Source organism: Acinonyx jubatus, chromosome C1 (genome assembly GCF_027475565.1).
Source record: "Acinonyx jubatus isolate Ajub_Pintada_27869175 chromosome C1, VMU_Ajub_asm_v1.0, whole genome shotgun sequence".
Taxonomy (NCBI): domain Eukaryota; kingdom Metazoa; phylum Chordata; class Mammalia; order Carnivora; family Felidae; genus Acinonyx; species Acinonyx jubatus.
In genome coordinates, this window is record NC_069381.1 from 96,641,142 (window position 1) to 96,659,754 (window position 18,613).

General features: G+C 33.6%; 1 protein-coding gene and 1 pseudogene across 1 annotated transcript in view; one reads left to right on the forward strand and one right to left on the reverse strand.

The window, feature by feature from the left end:
* The window catches only part of SYCP1 (synaptonemal complex protein 1), a 115,518-nt gene that overhangs the window by 57,485 nt on the left and 39,420 nt on the right, over positions 1–18,613 (forward strand). The window contains exons 20-26 of the mRNA XM_027058278.2: positions 28–109; positions 5,659–5,721; positions 5,884–5,946; positions 14,131–14,247; positions 14,669–14,779; positions 16,052–16,144; positions 16,670–16,744. Of these exons, the coding sequence (XP_026914079.2) occupies positions 28–109; positions 5,659–5,721; positions 5,884–5,946; positions 14,131–14,247; positions 14,669–14,779; positions 16,052–16,144; positions 16,670–16,744 (604 nt within the window). The remainder of the gene's footprint in view (positions 1–27; positions 110–5,658; positions 5,722–5,883; positions 5,947–14,130; positions 14,248–14,668; positions 14,780–16,051; positions 16,145–16,669; positions 16,745–18,613) is intronic.
* LOC128313959 (60S ribosomal protein L12-like) lies at positions 8,654–9,094 on the reverse strand (annotated as a pseudogene).

Here is an 18,613-nt window from a genome sequence, read left to right on the forward strand (position 1 = left end):
CTATATCACTCTTCCATTTCCTTTAAGGAATGACCTGGAATCTGTGCGAGAAGAACTAAAGCAGAAAGGAGATGAAGTTAAATGTAAATTGGACAAGAGCGAAGAAAATGTATGTTATATTGAATAATAAATTGTAGAATAGAATTTCAAATCATAAAATCACCACGTGTGTAAAAAAAAATAAAGTGAAATATTCTAGTGTATAAATAGTGATATAGGGACTATTGTAGGCTGCTGACCTTAAAAATACAGGCAAAGCTGAGTTATTTTGCTTACAGGATTTATGAGTAACAGAAATAGTGGTATAATTCTAAATTTCTTTCATAAATCCTCAACATTTAATGTTGATATACATTTTTAGGCTAAAGAGGCTCAAGAAAAAATTTGTCAGTAAATAACATACCGATAAAATTGGTAAGTTTGTGTTGTGCTTTGGTGGGTATGATGTCAATGTATAGAGATAGGAAGACGGTTTTCTGGGAAGAATATCACAAAAGTGGAATAGTACAAAGTATGTGATTCCACCATGTTCTAGGCACTGTTCTGGGTATCAAGCTTGGACTTCATTTGTTCTGGTGGATAATGTGTGATCCAATTAAAGTGTTTTTTTATTAAAGTGTTTTTTTTTTTTTTTAATGCTTATATATTTTTGAGAGAGAGAGAGAGCAAGTGAGAGCATGGGGGGAGGGGGCAGAGAGTGAGAGTGGGGGGTGGGGGGCACAGAATCTGAAGCAGGCTCCAGGCTCTGAGCTGTCAGCACAGAGCCCAAGGTGGGGCTCGAACTCACGAATCACTAGATCATGACCTGAGCGGAAGTCAGATGCTTAGCTGACTGAGTCACCCAGGTGCCCCCAATTAAGATTTGTTATTAGGGAAGTGATATTTTTAATCTTTAAGAATGGAATGAGGAGATATGAAAGGTGCTGGAGTCAGTTGGAAGGCTTTAAAAAAGTGTCCTGAAAGCTCTGGAAAAAAAATCTTGGAAAGGACTTTGGCCTAGTTTAGTTTACTTACTTATTCCTGAATTAATTATTGTGGGTAAGGGGTAGAGTAATTTGGCAAAGCCTGAGGTACTTACCCACCTACTCCTGGAGACAGATTAGCTTCGATCAAACAACATGGATTTAGCAGGATTATCATGGAATTTACACTAACAGAGTTTTCTCAGGAAAGAATGGTGGCCAGACCAAAACATAGGTCCTCTATATAGATGCTGTTGGAGCCTGTACAGGGCATCTAATCAGGATACGTTTCCTGGAAGAAGTGACATTCAATTTGAAACCTTAGATTAATAGGAATTAGTGGAAATCAGAGAGGTGGACGTAAATATATCAGGGAAAAGAGTGTTATAATTTACAAGTATACACACACTGTATACAGACCATGAGAGAGTCTTTTGTATTTAAACAATTATGAAAAGTTCATCTTGGTTGAAAGGTAGAGTTCAAGATTGTGGTAATAGTGTAGAGAGTAGGGAAAGATGAGAGTGGAGAGATGAGGATAGGGAAAATGAAAGTTGGGAGAGATGAGGGCAGATTATGTAAAGTCTCATAAACTATATTTAGGAATTTGAGGTTATTGAAGAGTTTTGACCTGAGGAATGTCATGTTTACTTTTAGAAAGTTGTCAGACCATCTCAACTAAGGATGAGATGAGCTAATATTTTGAAGGGCTTACAGTGTACCAGGAACATTCTAGTTCTCTATATATGTTATCTTAGTTAACTGGAACTTACTTTTGTCCTCTTTTTATGAATTAAGAAATCAAGCCTCTGAGAGCACCTGGGTGGCTCAGTCTGGTTATGCGTCTGATTCTTGACTTCGGCTCAGGTCATGATCTCACAGTTTGTGAGACTGAGCCCTGCATCAGGCTCTGGCTGGTAGCACAGAGCCTGCTTGGGATTGTCTGCCTCTTTGTTCATCTCTCCCTGCCCCCTCCCCCCAATAAATAAATAAACTTAAAAAAAAAAAAAAAGAAATTGAGACTCTGAATGTCATGAATAAGAAGTAGTAGCGGTAGTGCTGGACTTCTACCATTCTTCAGACTTTCCCATATTTTTTTCTTCCAAAAACGTATTTTTTACTTTCAGTTTCATATTTACTACGTTCAACCAGAAAAAAACAATTTAATCTTATCCTAAAGACTTGCTATGTAATTTACTGCTTTAAAATTTTCATCGGAGACTGCTCAAGACCCCAGTCCTTTTGTTTGTGATGTGGTAAAACATGAATTTAGTGTTTAAAATAAAAATTCTCTACCAAGAATTTAAATTTATGTTATCAATGTACAAGATATTAGTGATGAGTTAAGGGAAAAAACCCAAAATGCAAAACAAGTTGTTAGAATATTTAAGCTTTTTCCATGGTTGGATTTCTATTTACCTATTGAAACAGCTTCTCAGAAAGAATCCAGTTTGTAAGTAGTTCTCAGATATTTGCCTGGCATTGATATTCATTACACTTTTCCCCCCAATCTGCTACCTTAGTTTAGACATTTATATTGTTTCATGCATGCTTTATCTGAGCCTATTTTCTCATCTCTAAAATGGAGATGATAATACCTGACCTGTCTTTATCATTGGGTTGTTACAAGGTTCAGATCTAACAAATGTTTGTGAAAGACATATTTAAAAAATTATAAACATTTGTATGCAAGACAACTGTTAAAAATCCAGGGTAGCGGGTACCTAGGTGGCTCAGTTGGTTAAGTGTCTGACTCTCGATTTCCGCTCGGGTCATGATCTCATTCATTGTTTGTGAGATTGAGGCTTGTGTTGGTGCTGATGGTGCAGAGCCTGCTTGGGATTCTTTCTCCCTCTCTATCTGCCCCTTTCCCACTTGTATGTGTGCATACGCACACACATGCACTCTCTCTCCCTCAAAATAAATAAATAAACTTTTTTTTTTAAATTTCAGGGTAAACTGGGAAGTTAATAAAATATAAAGTGATTATTGGGCCAAGATAAGAATGATGAACATTAAAGACAGTTTCTTTTTTAAAAAAAAAAAGAATACTGAAATAAACTGGGAGAATGGATATTTTTGTAGAAATATAAGACTAAGTTTTATAATTCCATTTCTATAAGATTCTCATAGAAGAAAATTCTGTTAGCATTTTTAATCTGATGTCATATAATGTTTTTTAGGCTCGCAGCATTGAATGTGAAGTTTTAAAAAAAGATAAACAAATGAAGATATTAGAGAACAAGGTATTATCAAATCGCAAAAAATGTTTTTGAGAAAAGAGACTTTGTAACAATATAAGTATGACTAGATTCTTTAGGAGGAGTCTTTACACTGTCTTGTAGAAAGAGATCTCAATTCTCCACTGAAGGCTTTAAGGAATAAGTTTGGATTTTTACTGCAGGTTTCTTTGAAGAGGCCATTAGTTCAGGAGTTTTGTACAGTGCTTCAAACAGCAGTTTCATTAAACTCCTCTTTAGTTATCTCTTCCCTTTCCCCAGATTTCACACTCTCAGCAGCTGTATTTGTTGCAGATATCTTTAGAGCGGCAAGATGCTTTTAAACATTATTGTTAGACTTTGCTCTCATTCTTATAATCAAGGGAGCTACAGAAAATTTTCTTGTCTTTTTATGTGAAGTTATGGAGTGTTTTTACTGCCTGGCTGTCCATCCCAATTCACTCTTCCTTTCTCTATCCCTCACCACACACTTGTCCTAAACTTGACCTTCTTTATAGTTGAGTAGTCCTCTGGAAAAGTATAGTTCACTCTCTGAAGTTCTGACCTCTAATAAGCAACACTGTTTTCTTCTACCTAGAATTCTGGTGAATAAAATTCTTTGTTTCTATGCACATGAATTATTTTATTTAAAATTGAACTGTGATTTCAAAAACTTTGATAGTTTAAATACTTTTCAAGAATTTTTGGACATCCTACCAAATATATTTATCTTCATTAGCCCTAAATTTGGAGATTATTTAAACTTAAAAGGAATGAAAACTTGTTATTTTAATTTTCATTAGCTTATTCAGAAAGAAGGGAGAGTGAGGTGGGGCAGTCAAAATGACTTCAAAGTTGATAGTTTTGATGCCACTATCATTTTAGTAAGGTATATAATTTTTGGATGGTAGTAATGCCAATAATAAAGGTTTTTTTTTTTAGGAATACCAGTATTTGAAGTCTTTTCAGGTCTGATTCTGCTTTTTGTTCTTTCTGCTGATTCTTTTGTGTTTTTTAATGATTCTTTGGAATTTCATCTATGGGATTTCTTTGAGGTTTGTATTGAAGTTGGGATCTTCCCCAAAAGATTTTCTTGGGAGCATTATTCACCAGGAACCATTTTAAATTAAATTCTCCATTTTTAAGTTTTTCCAAATAATAGAGATAGCATGAATTCAGCCTATAAACTCATATAAGGCCACCTCATGTCTACAAATTTCAGGGAAGATTTTGATACCTTTCACTTAAGTGTTAGCATCAAGACAGACAAGTTTTCTTACAGTACCCTTCTGTATGGCAGATTTATTTCTTGTTTACATTTTCATAGGGTAGGTAGTCTTTTGAGTTTATGGCTTTATGCGGGGTTGTGTTATTGAATTCTTTACCTTTAGTGAGCTCTAAGTTTTATCTATCTCCCTTACCCTAGGTAGTTTCAACATACATCCTTAGCTGGTTTTGGTGCTACCCCCAAACCTACTATTATCACTTTAAATTATAATTTCAAGTAAGCAGATTACCTGTTTTGTAGCCATTTACTTTTAAATTATCAGGAAGGTTGTTCAGAGTATCTAGCTGGCTTTTCTGTCAAAATTGGAAGTAAGGAAAAATTGCATACACAAATAGTTGTACCTGCTAATATGTTTATACCAGTAAAATTGCTGTGAAAATCACTTTTCTTTAACTTTTCTTCCGTGAAGTAGACGGTTTGGGGGTGGGGGATATTAAAAATGAGATAAATAAGTTACTTTAAACAACAATGCCATGTATTACTCAGCTTTAGAATAATAGCTAACTATGACTGCACGTGGGTTTTGCAGTAAAAATATTTAACAGAATAGTTTGTGCTAAGAGAGGTTAGTTCCCCCCCCCCCCCTTTGGAGTTTCTATTTTGATGGAAATTAGGACAGTTTACAAAGTTGTAATGTCTTAGGACTGGTTAGAAATCTGTGCTACTTTTATGGTGCTCCAAATATTTCTTACCCTAATGCCTCCTGGTCCAATCATGCCTGTGTACTCAGGTGAAATAGTCTCTTAAAGTGAGATAAAAAAAAAAAAAGTGGTTTAGATAAGAGGAATTAGAATGTAGCTAGAACATAGAGTATCACATTATTTCCCTTCCCCAAATATAACAAGTAAAAGAGACTCAGAAATGAGAAATGGGGAATAATGAGTGGGGAATAATGAAATGGGGAATAATGAGTAATAATGGGAAACAAATTACAGTTAATCTTATCTCTGGCTGTAGCTTTTGAAAATCCAATTAATATAATTCAGCCTTCTGTATAGAATTTACCAAGAGGCACATTTTCTTCATTACAATTTATACTTGATCACATAATTTTTGACATTAATGGAATTACTTAACCACATGATTTTTGAAATGACCTCTTTGTTACCTTATGCAATATTTTTGTTTAAAATTACTTATTTTGACTGGAATATTGAATAAAATAATTATAATTTCTCATAATTTGTAGTGTAACAATTTAAGGAAACAAGTTGAAAATAAAAGCAAGTGTATTGAAGAACTCCAGCAAGAGGTATGTACTGATTCTCAAAATCAAACTATTAAAGGAAAACTATTTTTTTCACTATACTTTTAGAGAATAATGCTTTTCTTTCCTTTGGTAATTTCAGTCTAAGTCAGTGGCAGTGCAAAATTGAATCACTGAATGTAATTCTGTATTTTTAATTTTTTACAGAATAAGGCCTTAAAAAAAAAGGGTACAGCAGAAAGCAAGCAACTGAATATTTATGAGATAAAGGTATTTGGACTCTTTGTTTTTAAAATACTAGTAAGTAGATGAGAACTTAGGAATTTTAAACTCTTCATATTGTAGCAGTTATTTTCAGAAATTATCTTTTGAGATTACAGGAATCCTTTTAGTTGTAATAGAGTACTTGTCTGTGATTTAGCTGAATTAAAATAATATAAGCAGCTTAAAATACATGAATGTGTGTGGTATATGTGTGTATTCATATTCCTTACCCATACCTCCACAATTGAGATTGAGTAGATTTTGGGGTGGAGCCTTGGAATCTACATTTTATTTTATTTTATTTTTTTTTAATTTAACTTTATTTTTTTTATTTTTTTTCAATATATGAAATTTATTGTCAAATTGGTTTCCATACAACACCCAGTGCTCATCCCAAAAGGTGCCCTCCTCAATACCCATCACCCACCCTCCCCTCCCTCCCACCCCCCATCAACCCTCAGTTTGTTCTCCGTTTTTAACAGTCTCTTATGCTTTGGCTCTCTCCCACTCTAACCTCTTTTTTTTTTTCCTCCCCCTCCTCCATGGGTTTCTGTTAAGTTTCTCAGGATCCACATAAGAGTGAAACCATATGGTATCTGTCTTTCTCTGTATGGCTTATTTCACTTAGCATCACACTCTCCAGTTCCATCCATGTTGCTACAAAGGGCCATATTTCGTTCTTTCTCATTGCCATGTAGTACTCCATTGTGTATATAAACCACAATTTCTTTATCCATTCATCAGTTGATGAACATTTAGGCTCTTTCCATAATTTGGCTATTGTTGAGAGCGCTGCTATAAACATTGGGGTACAAGTGCCCCTATGCATCAGTACTCCTGTATGCCTTTGGTAAATTCCTAGAAGTGCTATTGCTGGGTCATAGGGTAGGTCTATTTTTAATTTTCTGAGAAACCTCCACACTGTTTTCCAGAGTGGCTGCACCAATTTGCATGGAATCTACATTTTATAGAAGCTCTACATATGATTATCTGGCTGCCCAAGAAGTTTGCGAACCATTGATTTTGCAGAAACAAATTGAACTTAGGGAATGTCAGCTCATGATGTCAGAGCTCTAATTTGTTATCATATGCCCAAGTCTTTGAACAACAACTGACAGTACTCAAATAGTTTTTGAGTCTTGAATGGAAAACAGTGGTTCTCGGTGTTTGAGACATGGCCCTTTTCTAGGAAAGCAAAAATATTACACCTTCCTGTAATACTATTTGAGATTAAAAATATATAAACATTGTGTTAAAAATGAAAAGAAGTCTCAAACTGCTGGAATTATGTAGAAAAGTAACTGATACATATATCCTATAAATATATCCTATAAATCAGCCTTCTGTAGGTAGAATCAGGAGAAATGTACAAAATCTTCATAGCAGCATTACTTATAGTAGCCCTAAACTGAAGATGACACAGATAACCATTAGCAGTATAAAAATAAGTCAATAGGAAATCACTCTAAGATGACCCAGATGATGGAATTAGCAGATAAGATCATTTATGTAGCTATTTTAATTGTGTTCAAAGATGGAGAGTATGATTATAATGAAATAACAAATGGGGAATCTCCATGAATAAATGGAAACTTTAAAAAAGAATCACATGGAGATTCTAAAACTGAAAAGTAAAATATCTTAAACTTCAAGTGTCCTAGTAGTAGATTGAAAATGGATGAAGAGAGTGTCCGTGAACTTGAAGCTGGATCAATAGAAATGATCAGAGAAGCACAGAAGAAAGATGGAGAAGAAAATAAAAAAAGGAATGGTACTTTAGTGGCCTGCGGGACAATATCAAGTGGTTTTAAGTGTGTAGTTGGAGACCCTAAGAAGAGGGTAGAGAGAGGATAGGTCAAAAGAAGGTTATTTGAAGGATTTCTGAAAAATTTCCCACATTTAATAAAAAACAGAAACTTGTACATCTGTGGCTTTTATCAAATCCAGAGGAAGATAAACAGAAAATGATACCTAGGCAGGTGTATCTTAGTCAAAGTGCTAAAACCCAAAATAGAAACTTAAAAGCAGCCAGAGAAGAACATCATATTGCATATGGGGAAACAATGACACAAATAAGGGCTGACCTTGCATTAGGACAGTGAAGGCTGGATGTCAAAGGAATGACATCTGTAAAGTGGTGCCAGAAATAAACCATCAAGCCAGAATTCTGTATGCAGCAAAAATAAGGACATTGAGAGTTGTACTAATCGTTAAAGATCTGCTGAAGGAATTTTTTTCTGTCTGAAGGAAAATGACATCAGATGAAAACTTGAATCAACGGAAGGAATGAAAAGTACTAGAAACAGTAAATATGTAAATGAATACAAAAGGCTATATATTTTTCTTTTTTTTTTAATTTTTAAAATGTGTATTCGGCTTCTATAAAAAAATTCTATGTACAGTGCATAAGATATATGACAGCCATGGCTCAAAGGGCAGGAAGGTAAATACAACTATTTTGTTGTAGGATTTTTACATGATACATGAAGTAGTACACTATTAAGTCCTTGTGTAGACTATAAGTTAGTGATACATATTCTCTCTAGAGCAGTCACTATAAAATAATGGAAAGAAACAGTGAAAAGCCAATAGAAAAATGGAATGAAGAAAAAAATTTTTCCATTGGTTGTTAAATGATCCTTTATTGAAATATTTTTATTTACAGTTCTTCACCAGCTTAGCCCCACTGCTCACTATTGATGTCATGAGAGTGTCAGCCATCAACATTGCAGCCCGTAGATTGGGCAGTCAGTCCCCAAGATCTCTTTAATGGTTCCAGAGAGTTCTCTAGCAAAGATCGGTGCCACATCTGTCTGACTTTGTTGCCAATCTCATCAAAAGTGATATTTCCACTGTGCTTAGTATTTTTCTGCTCCTTTCTGTCTCTTGGCGGTTTCTTGATGGCTTTGATAATCAGGTCAGAGGCAGAAGGTACTACTTCAATCTAGGCCTGTCTGTTCTGAATGGCCAGTTTCACTGTAATCCTCAGACCCTTCCAATCACCAGTTGCCTTGGTGATATCATCACAAACCTTTTTTGGAGACAGACGTAGGGGGCTGATCTTCGGGGCTAGGACAGATGTGGCACCACCTTCTCTACCATTGCCCATCAGGTATACAACTTTCATCTCATTGGGATCAAACTTTATTGGCATGGTGACAGCAGTTGAAGTTGGATGAATCTGGATTTGGGACCACCAAAGACAGTTGCACCTTCATCTCCTCCCAGCCAAAAGCCAAAAAAGTGGAATACTAAAAAATTTTGATAAATCCAAAAGAGGAGCAGAACAAAAAAAGAGATGACATGAAGGTAAAGAGCAAAATGATACATCTGAATCAAGCATATCAATAATTACCTTAAATATCAATGGACTAAATAATAAAAAGAAAGAGAGGCAGAGATTGTTAGTCTGGATAAAAAATTGAGACCAAACTATATGCTACCTATAAGAGACATACTTTATTTAATGTAAAGATACAAGGAGGTTGAAAATAAAGATGAAAAAGATACATTGTATACCATGCAAACAGTAAGAATAGGAAAACTGGAGTGATTGTTTTAATAACACACAAAATAGATTAAGATAAAAGTATTATCAGAGATCCAGAGGGGCATTTCACAGTGATAAAGGCATTAATGTATCAGGAAGATGTAACAATCATGAGTATGTTTGTATTTTATAACAGAGCTTCAAGATACATGAAGCAAAAACTTAAACTAAAATGAATTATAATACACCTCTTTTAGCAATTGATACAACTAGTAAAAAATTGGTAAGAATGTAGAAATTCTGAACAACACCATTTACTACCTTGACTTAATTTGCATTTATAGAACACTATAGTTAAGCTGTGAATTATTTTGTAGACACATAGAATGTTTACCAAGGAAGACCATATGCTGGGCTATAAAACAAGTCTCCATATGTTTAAAAAGATTGAAGTTTTACAAAGTATATTCTCTAACTACAATAGAATTAAGTTAGAAATAAGTAACCTTAAGATACCTAGAGAAGTTTGAATATTTAGAAATTAAATATCACACTAATAAGTCATAGGCCAAAGAAGAAATCACAAGAAAAGTTAGAAATGATTTTAAACTGAATAATGATAGAAATACAGCATGTCAAAATTTGTGGCATGCATTTGGCAGGTTTTGGAAGGAAATTTATAAACAATGTTCGTTTTAGAAAAGAAATGACTCACGTTTTTATTCAGAAACTGAGAAAAGGTGAGCAAATTAAACCGAAAGAAAGTAGACAAAAGGAAATAGTAAAGAAGAGAGATCAAAGAAACAGAAGAGAGACAAAGAGAAAAAAAAAATGAAAAAAATCAATGAAGTCAAAAGTTGATTCTTTGAAAATATTACTAAAATTGATAATCCCTTAGCAGGATTGATCACAAAAATAATAAAACTCACTAAAGGTAAGAATGAAATAGGTCATTAATATAAATATTATAAATATTGGAAAGATAATAAGGGAATGTCATGGACAATTATATGCCAATAAATTTGAAACTTAGATGACATGGGAAAATTTGGAAAACCTAATTTACTAGAACGGACACAAAATGAAACAGAAAATCTAAAGAACCATATATCAGCGATACTGAATTCGTCATGAAAAATTTCCTAGAGAAATATCCAGATCTGGAAGATCTCACTGGTGAATTCTAACAAATGCTTCAGGAAGAAATAATACCCATCTTGGGGGATGGGCAAAATGGGTGTTAGGGAGTAGGAGATACAGCTTCCTAGTTATGGACTGAGTAAGTTGTGGGAATTAAAGGTACAGCATAGGAACATAGTAATACTATTGTTAATAGTATTGTGTGATGACAAATGGTAGCTACAGTTGTGAGTGTGTAGCATAATGTATAGAGACGCTGAATGACTTTGTTGTACACCTGAAAGTAATGTAAAACTGTATATTCAAAAAATTTTTTTAAATAATATCAGCCTTCTATGAACTCTTCCTAAAAATAGAAGGGGAACAATTCCCAACTAGTTTTTTTGATACCAAATCCTGGCAAAGACATTACAAGAATATCTTTTATTTTTTCGCTATCCCTTAAAAATATAGGTATAAGGGCGCCTGGGAGGCCCAGTTGGTTAAGCGTCCGACTTCGACTCAGGTCATGATCTCAGTGCTCATGAGTTTGAGCCCCGCGTCAGGCTCTGTGTTGACAGTTTGGATCGTGGAGCCTGCTTCGGATTCTGTGTCTCCCTCTCTCTCTCTCTCTGCCTTTCCCATTTGTTCTCTGTCTCTCTCCCTCAAAAATAACATTAAAAAATATATATGTATAAAATCCTTAATATAATAGTAAATTTAACCTTGTAATGAAAACTATCTTACATTGAACGAGTGAAGGTTTATCTTGAGAAGGTAGTTTAAAATTTGAAACTATCAGTGTAATTTCCTGTATCAAGTAATAAAAGAGAACAATATAATCATTTCAGTGATTGCAGAAAAAGCATCTGACAAAATTCTGCACTCATTTTTTTATTTTTTATTTAAAAAAATTTTTTTAAATGTTTATTTATGAGAGAGAGAGGGAGACACAGAATCCGAAGCAGGCTCTAGGTTCCAAGCTGTCAGCACAGAGCCCGACGCGGGGCTCGAACTCATCGACCGTGAGATCATGACCTAAGCCAAAGTCGGACACTCAACCGACTGAGCCACCCAGGCGCCCCTGCACTCACTTTTTTAAAAATATAATTTATTGTCAAGTAGCTAACATACAACGTATACAGTGTGTTCTTGGTTTTGGGGATAGATTCCTGTGATTTATCACTTACATACAACACCCAGTGCTCATCCAACAAGTGCCCTCCTCAATGCCCATCTCCCATTTTCCCCTCTCTCCCATCCCCCTTATCAATCTTTAGTTTGTTCTCTGTATTTAAGAGTCTCTTATGGGTTTGCCTCCCTCTCTGTTTGAAACTGTTTTTCCCCTTCCCTTTCCACATGGTCTTCTGTTAAACTTCTCAAGTTCCACATATGAGTGAAAACATGGTATCTGTCTTTCTCTGACATATTTCTTAGCACAATGGCTTCCAGTTCCGTCCATGTTGTTGCAAATGACTGGATTTCATTCTTTCTCATCACCAAGCACTACAGTACACTCATACAATGGAACAGCGTTAGCAGTGAAAATGAAGGAAGTGTATTTACACACATAAGTATCTGAAATATACTGATGAATAAAAAAATGCAAGAAAGAAAAATAAACATACATTTACATAAAGTTCAAAAACAACTCTGAAATATTGGTAGATAAATATACAGTAGAACTATAAAGAAGAGCAAGGAAAAATGAATATTAAGGATATTTGTTACATTTGAGGGGCAGAAGGGGCAAACCAATGAAGAGAGGCACTCAGAAGTATTTATCAATATTGATACTATTCCATCTTAAAGTTGGTTGATTCTTGAGTACAGTATACGGTCTGATTCATTGTTAAATTACTTATACCTCCCTTCCCCAATTCCTGTCCCTGCCATATACCTACTCTTCATTTCTAATTCAGCTCTAAAGTAATAAGTGACTCTGGAGGGTGGATATGCTAATTCAGGTTTCTCTTTCTTTTGATAATTTCTGTGTTTGAATCATGTCTACACAACTCAGTACATTTTTGTACAAAATGTATGAAAATAATAGAAATCAGAGATATTAATTCTTTATAGAAAATCTCTTTAAGACTATGTCTTTCATGAAATCTATTTTTCTCATTTGCTTATGCTTTTAGTATCCTATCTAGGAATCCACTGCCAGATCCATGAATGTTAGCTCCTATTTTCTTCTAAGAGTTTTATAGTTTTAGCTATTACAGTTAAATCTTTAATCTGTTTTGAGTTTTTTTTTTATGATACGAGGTTAAGTGTCCAGATTTATTTCTTTTCATGTGAATAGCAGTTGTCTCAGCAACATTTGTTAGAGTATTCTTTCCCCATTGAATTGTCATGTTACTCTTGTTGAAAATAAATTACAAATTGACCATAGCTGTATGGCCTTATTTCTGGACTCCCAATTGTATTGCCTTGATCTGTATGTTATCTTATGTCAATATCACACTGTTTTAATTATTGTAGCTTTGTAATAAGTTTTATTATAAATTATTAATGAGTATGTGTCCTCCAACATCATTTTTTTTCAAGATTGTTTTGGCTATTCAGGGTTCCTAATAATTCCATATAAACTTTAGGATCAGCTTCTATATTTTCTGACAAAAAGATAGTTGGGATGTTGGTAGAAATTTTATTGAATGTATCAAAGGGCAGTGTCAAAAGAGTGAAAGGCAACCCACAGGATAGAGAGAATATTAGCCAGTCATATACTTGGTAATGATCTAGTATTCAGAATATAAAGAACACTTCCAATTCAGCAACAAAAGCCAGTCACAAAAGGACAGATGCTGCATGATTCCACTTTTTTGAGGCATGAGTCAGATTCACAGAAGCAGAGATTAGAATGGGCAAGGGGTAGGGGGAAATGGAGAGTTCCTCAATTTGTATAAAGTTTCCATTATGTAGGATAAGTTAGTTCTAAGATCAGCTGTACAGCAGCAGATGGTACAGCATGGTACCTACAGTCAACAATACTGTATTGTGAACTTATTCATTTAAGAGGATCTCACGTTAAAATGTTCTTAATGGCAAAAAACAAAGGGATAGCAGGAAACTTTTGGAGGTGATGCATTATGTCTATCCTCTGAATCGTGGTGGTTTTACGGTATATGCATATGTCTAAATTTATCAAATTGTATACATTATGTGTAGTTTTTTTTATGTGTATCAGTTGTACCTCAGTAAAGCTGTTTGTTTTGTTTTGGTAAAAGAGCAGACTTTTCTTTGAGTCACATGGATGTTCTATCCAAATGGAGTACTTACTATAATAAACCTAAACCTGAGACTAAATAAATATTGCTGAGGAATGGATTAAAAATATATATATATGGTTGCTTTTAAAACATTACTTGCTAAGACTACATACATACTTCGGGGGAGAAGATAGATTTTGTGAAAAATAAAGCACATCTCACCGTATAAAAAATGTAAGAAAATGATCTAACCACAATTGCAATGAATAAGTAATCTTTTAAGATTCACAAAACCCCAAAATGAATACAGAATATTTTTAAGTAATCCACAGCATTTACTAATGTTCATGTTATTTTCTTTGCTCAAAGGTCAATAAATTAGAGTTAGAACTAGAAGTTGCCAAACAAAAATTTAAAGAAATGACCGACATCTATCAAAAAGAAATTAAAGACAAAACGATATCAGAAGAAAATCTTTTGGAAGAGGTAGGAAAAACTATGTTTGAAAATTTGTTATCTTAAAACTATATTTTTATTAGCACTTTAAGAGAAAAGCAATTCTTATTTTTAAATTATGATTTTTTAAAATATTTAATAAGTTTATATGAGACAGTTTCTATGAAGCTTAAAAATATCTTTGTTATTGTAAGTATTTGAGTACTGAGTAGTATATTTTGCCAAGACTAAGATTATAACATTAAAAGGTTATAACATTACAGTGTTATATTGTCATCTTACTTGATAGAACACCCTAAAATAAACCAAAACAGTAATGCATTTTCTGCTTGGCTTTCCTAATATCCTTGTGTTTGATTTCTGCATTTTATGTAAGTAGTGTGTATGGTCTTTGGATTTAAGTTAAATTTGTTTTTTGTGCATTAATTTTAAGAATCACTTTATTTGATAGGTTGAGAAAGCAAAAGTAATAGCTGATGAAGCAGTAAAATTACAGAAAGAAATTGATAAGCGATGTCAACATAAAATAGCTGAAATGGTAGCACTTATGGAAAAACATAAGGTAACTCTTCCCTTTTTGTGTATTGAAAACTATTAATTGGAGCCATATTTATGAATAAAATGATGAAATCAAGATAACATTCTGATATGTCAGAAAACTATGCAAGAATGTCTTATTACAGCTAGAATATTCTTGATCTCTCATTTCTCACAGTTTGGGTCTTAACTACACAAAGCTGAGTTCGGGTGTCACTTCCTTGGTAGAATCTCTCTTTGTCATCTGTGGTGTATGGAAGTAATCACTTTTCTTCTGAATTTTCCTAGTAGTCTCTTATAGCCACCTTCTATTTATTTAAGTACATCCCCAGGATATGTATCTGGTAAATATTTATATCATCTATATGGCTAACACATATTAGGATAAACAAATTTTTATCAGTGGTATAAATAGATGAAAGACTTCATGTTTGTTGTGTTTGTGAGTATGCTGTATTTTTTGTTCTAAAAGTAACGTTCTAAAAGTAGTCATTCTTTTAGGGGAATTTACCTTTATTCCCTTCAAGATTTGGAGAGGAGGTAGGCTATATCTATCTATCTATCCATGTTAAAAATTGTTGGTGAAATATAACATTGTTATGAGGTAACCAACAAGAATTAAAAATATTTAAGTAATAAATATTAACAAAATTCATAAAAATATTGGGAACTCGGGGTGCCTGGGTGGTTCAGTCAGTTAAGCATCCTACTCACGATCTCAGCTTAGGTTCGTGAGTTCAGGTCTCATATTGGGTTCCACGCTGGGCGTGGAGCTTAACTTTAAAATATTGTGAACTCATAGATTTAAGTGTATTTTATATATCTCAATCCAGTATAATCCTTGATGCTCAAATTGTTTATCTTTTGGCCAGCGGGAGGCTCTTCAAACTCATTGGCCAGTCCTTTTGACCTTAATAATTTCTGACAGCTTTTTTGCTTTCTATTGTGACAAATGCTCAAGAGTCATCCTGTATTCCCAGATCTGGAATCAGTTACTTTTCTAAGAGGTCCTGGCATTCCTACCTTAGTTTTTAAATTATGACATTCAACATTTCTAATTAAAAAGAATTTTTTGCTGCTCTTGTGTTAGATTATTTTCAAGACTGTTTTTTTATGTTTCATTGATTACATTATATGAATAAAAAAGACTTGAAAAGTTAGGAAAAAACTCAGATATATATCACTGAATTCCTAGACATTGTCTAACAAATATTAAATGCTTAAGAATACCACCATTAATAAAACATGACCTATTTGTGTTCTGATACACCTAAAATATTTTCTCTGTTTAATATAGCACCAATATGATAAAATAGTTGAAGAAAGAGACGCAGAATTAGGACTTTATAAAAGCAAAGAACAAGAACAGTCATCAATGAAGGCATCTTTGGTGAGTTACAGAGCAAATAGTACTAATGCCAATTTTCATATCAGCATGGCTGGTGGTAAAGAGTAATATATTAAATAAAGCCATAATTTTAGAGCTATGGAATCAAAGAATCTTACATTTTGAAAAAGATCTTATGGGTTTGATAGTTAAGTGGTTTTCCAATTTATATTCTGAAATGGTGGAGTGAACTATTCTTTCAAATGAATAAATATAAACTCCAGTTACAAATAAATTTGGAGCTCTGATAGAGATGGGGAGAGGAGGAATGGGATATATTAGGAGATGCTGAGGAGGAGAATATACATGGTGTTAATATTTCTTCAGAGAAAACTGTAAGACATTTGTCTAAATGAAATCTTTAGTCATGTTCAGCTAGCAGGCTGTCTATCAGTAGACTTTTAAAGTGTATGTATTTTATTAGTGAATTTATTTCTCTGAAAAACCGAATATATCTGAAGCATTTGTTAGCATTGTTTTGAGAAATACATGGATGTACCTGAAAATTTCATATTTTTTTTTCTTTAGGAAGCTGAACTATCTAATTTCAAAAATGAGCTTTTGTCTGTTAAGAAACAACTTGAAATAGAAAGAGAAGAAAAGGTAGGTTTTGTGGCATTAAAGTAACTAATTGTACCATTTAGGTGTGACTTTGTTTTCTTAATTTTTTACTGAAGTATAATTGCAACATTGTTCTTATAAACATGTCATACTAGAAAATATATATTTATTATATATATTTAATATTAAATATTAATATTAATTATATTTATATTAAATATATATAATAAATATATATTTTTAAAATATAGTTTTTCCCCATTAGCTTCTTTTTCAGACATATTTAGTATATTCCTTTACTGAAATATTAAACATATAAATATAGCCATACTTTAGGAGTGCTTTTAGATAGAAGTACTTGGAAAATATTATCTCGTATATTATAAAATGCTTATGTATTTAGATGTGTTTTTTAAACTATTCATCAGGTTTTAGGAAAGAATAATGCCTTATATTTGTATAGTGTTTTGCAGTTTACAAAATGAATTGACTTACTTAAAATTTTTTGTAATGTTTATTTTTGAGAGAGAGTGCGTATGCATGAGTTAGTGGGAGAGGGGTGGAGAGAGAGGGAGACACAGAATCTGAAGCAGGCTCCAGGCTCTGAGCTGTCAGCACAGAGCCTGACATGGGGCTTGAACCCACGAAGTGCGAGATCATGACCTGAGCCGAAGTGGGACGCTCAACTGACTGAGCTACCCAGGCACCCTGACAAAATGAATGGGCTTATTTTAAAATGGCAGATACTATTTATTTATTCTTGCTTTCTATAGGACTATCCTACCTAATCCTTACAACAATGGAATAAGCAATACATATTATCCTCATTTTTACAGAGTTTAGGTTATTTATTCAAGATCACGTAATAAAAAAGTAAAATGACTTAGAATTCAAATCTAGGTCTATTTTACATGATTCCAAAACCTGTTCTCCTAATGACTCAACAGCAGCCTAGGTAACTTGCACTTTCAGTTTCAAGACCCTGTGCATTTGTTCACTTTGTTTCTTGTACTTAATTCCTTTCTTCACTATGGCAAATCTGACACATCTTTCAACTTCCAAAGGTGAGCTTACTGTATATAAGTATTTTCATAGCAGTTTGTACTTATATTAAAAATAGTTATGTCACTCTATGCTTCTATTATATTTCAGGCTCTTCAGAGGCAAGGATTATATCTTATTTATTTTTGTTTTCTCTTTGAGCACAGTGCTTTGAAAAAATTTTTAATGTATTTTTTTTATTATTTTTATTCTTTTTTTAATGTTTATTTTGACAGAAAGACAGAGTGCAAGAGGGGAAGGGGCAGAGAGAGAGGGAAACACAGATTCTGAAGCAGGCCTGTCAGCACAGAGCCCAACATGGGGCTCAAACCCACAAACCGCAAGATCATGACCTGAGCCAAAGGTCTCAGACGCTTAACCCACTGAGCCACCCACGAGGCTCTGAAAAGTTTCTGCTTTTAATGAATGTTGTCAGAGGAATGACTAAATGGTTTTCTCTTCACCTGCATTAGTAACATATACTTACCTTTATCCTGCTGTTTTAGTAGAAGAGGTCTTCTTCGTTGTTTTTAACTACTCTTAAGGTTCTTTTCTTTCCAAATGTTTTCCAGTTTTATTGAGATATACTTGGCATGCAGCCCTGTCCAAGTTTAAGGTACACAGCATGATTTGACCTACATAGATTGTGAAATGATTACTGTAATACATTTAACATCCATCATTTCATATAGATGCCAAAAAAAAAAAAAGAAAAAAATGTTCTTTCCTTTTTCATGAGAACTCTTAGGATTTACTCTCTTAACTTTCACGTATACCATATAGCAGTGTTAACTATAGTCATTGTGTGGTAAATTACATCCCTAGTACTTATTTATCTTATAACTTGAAGTTTGTACCTTTGACCATTTT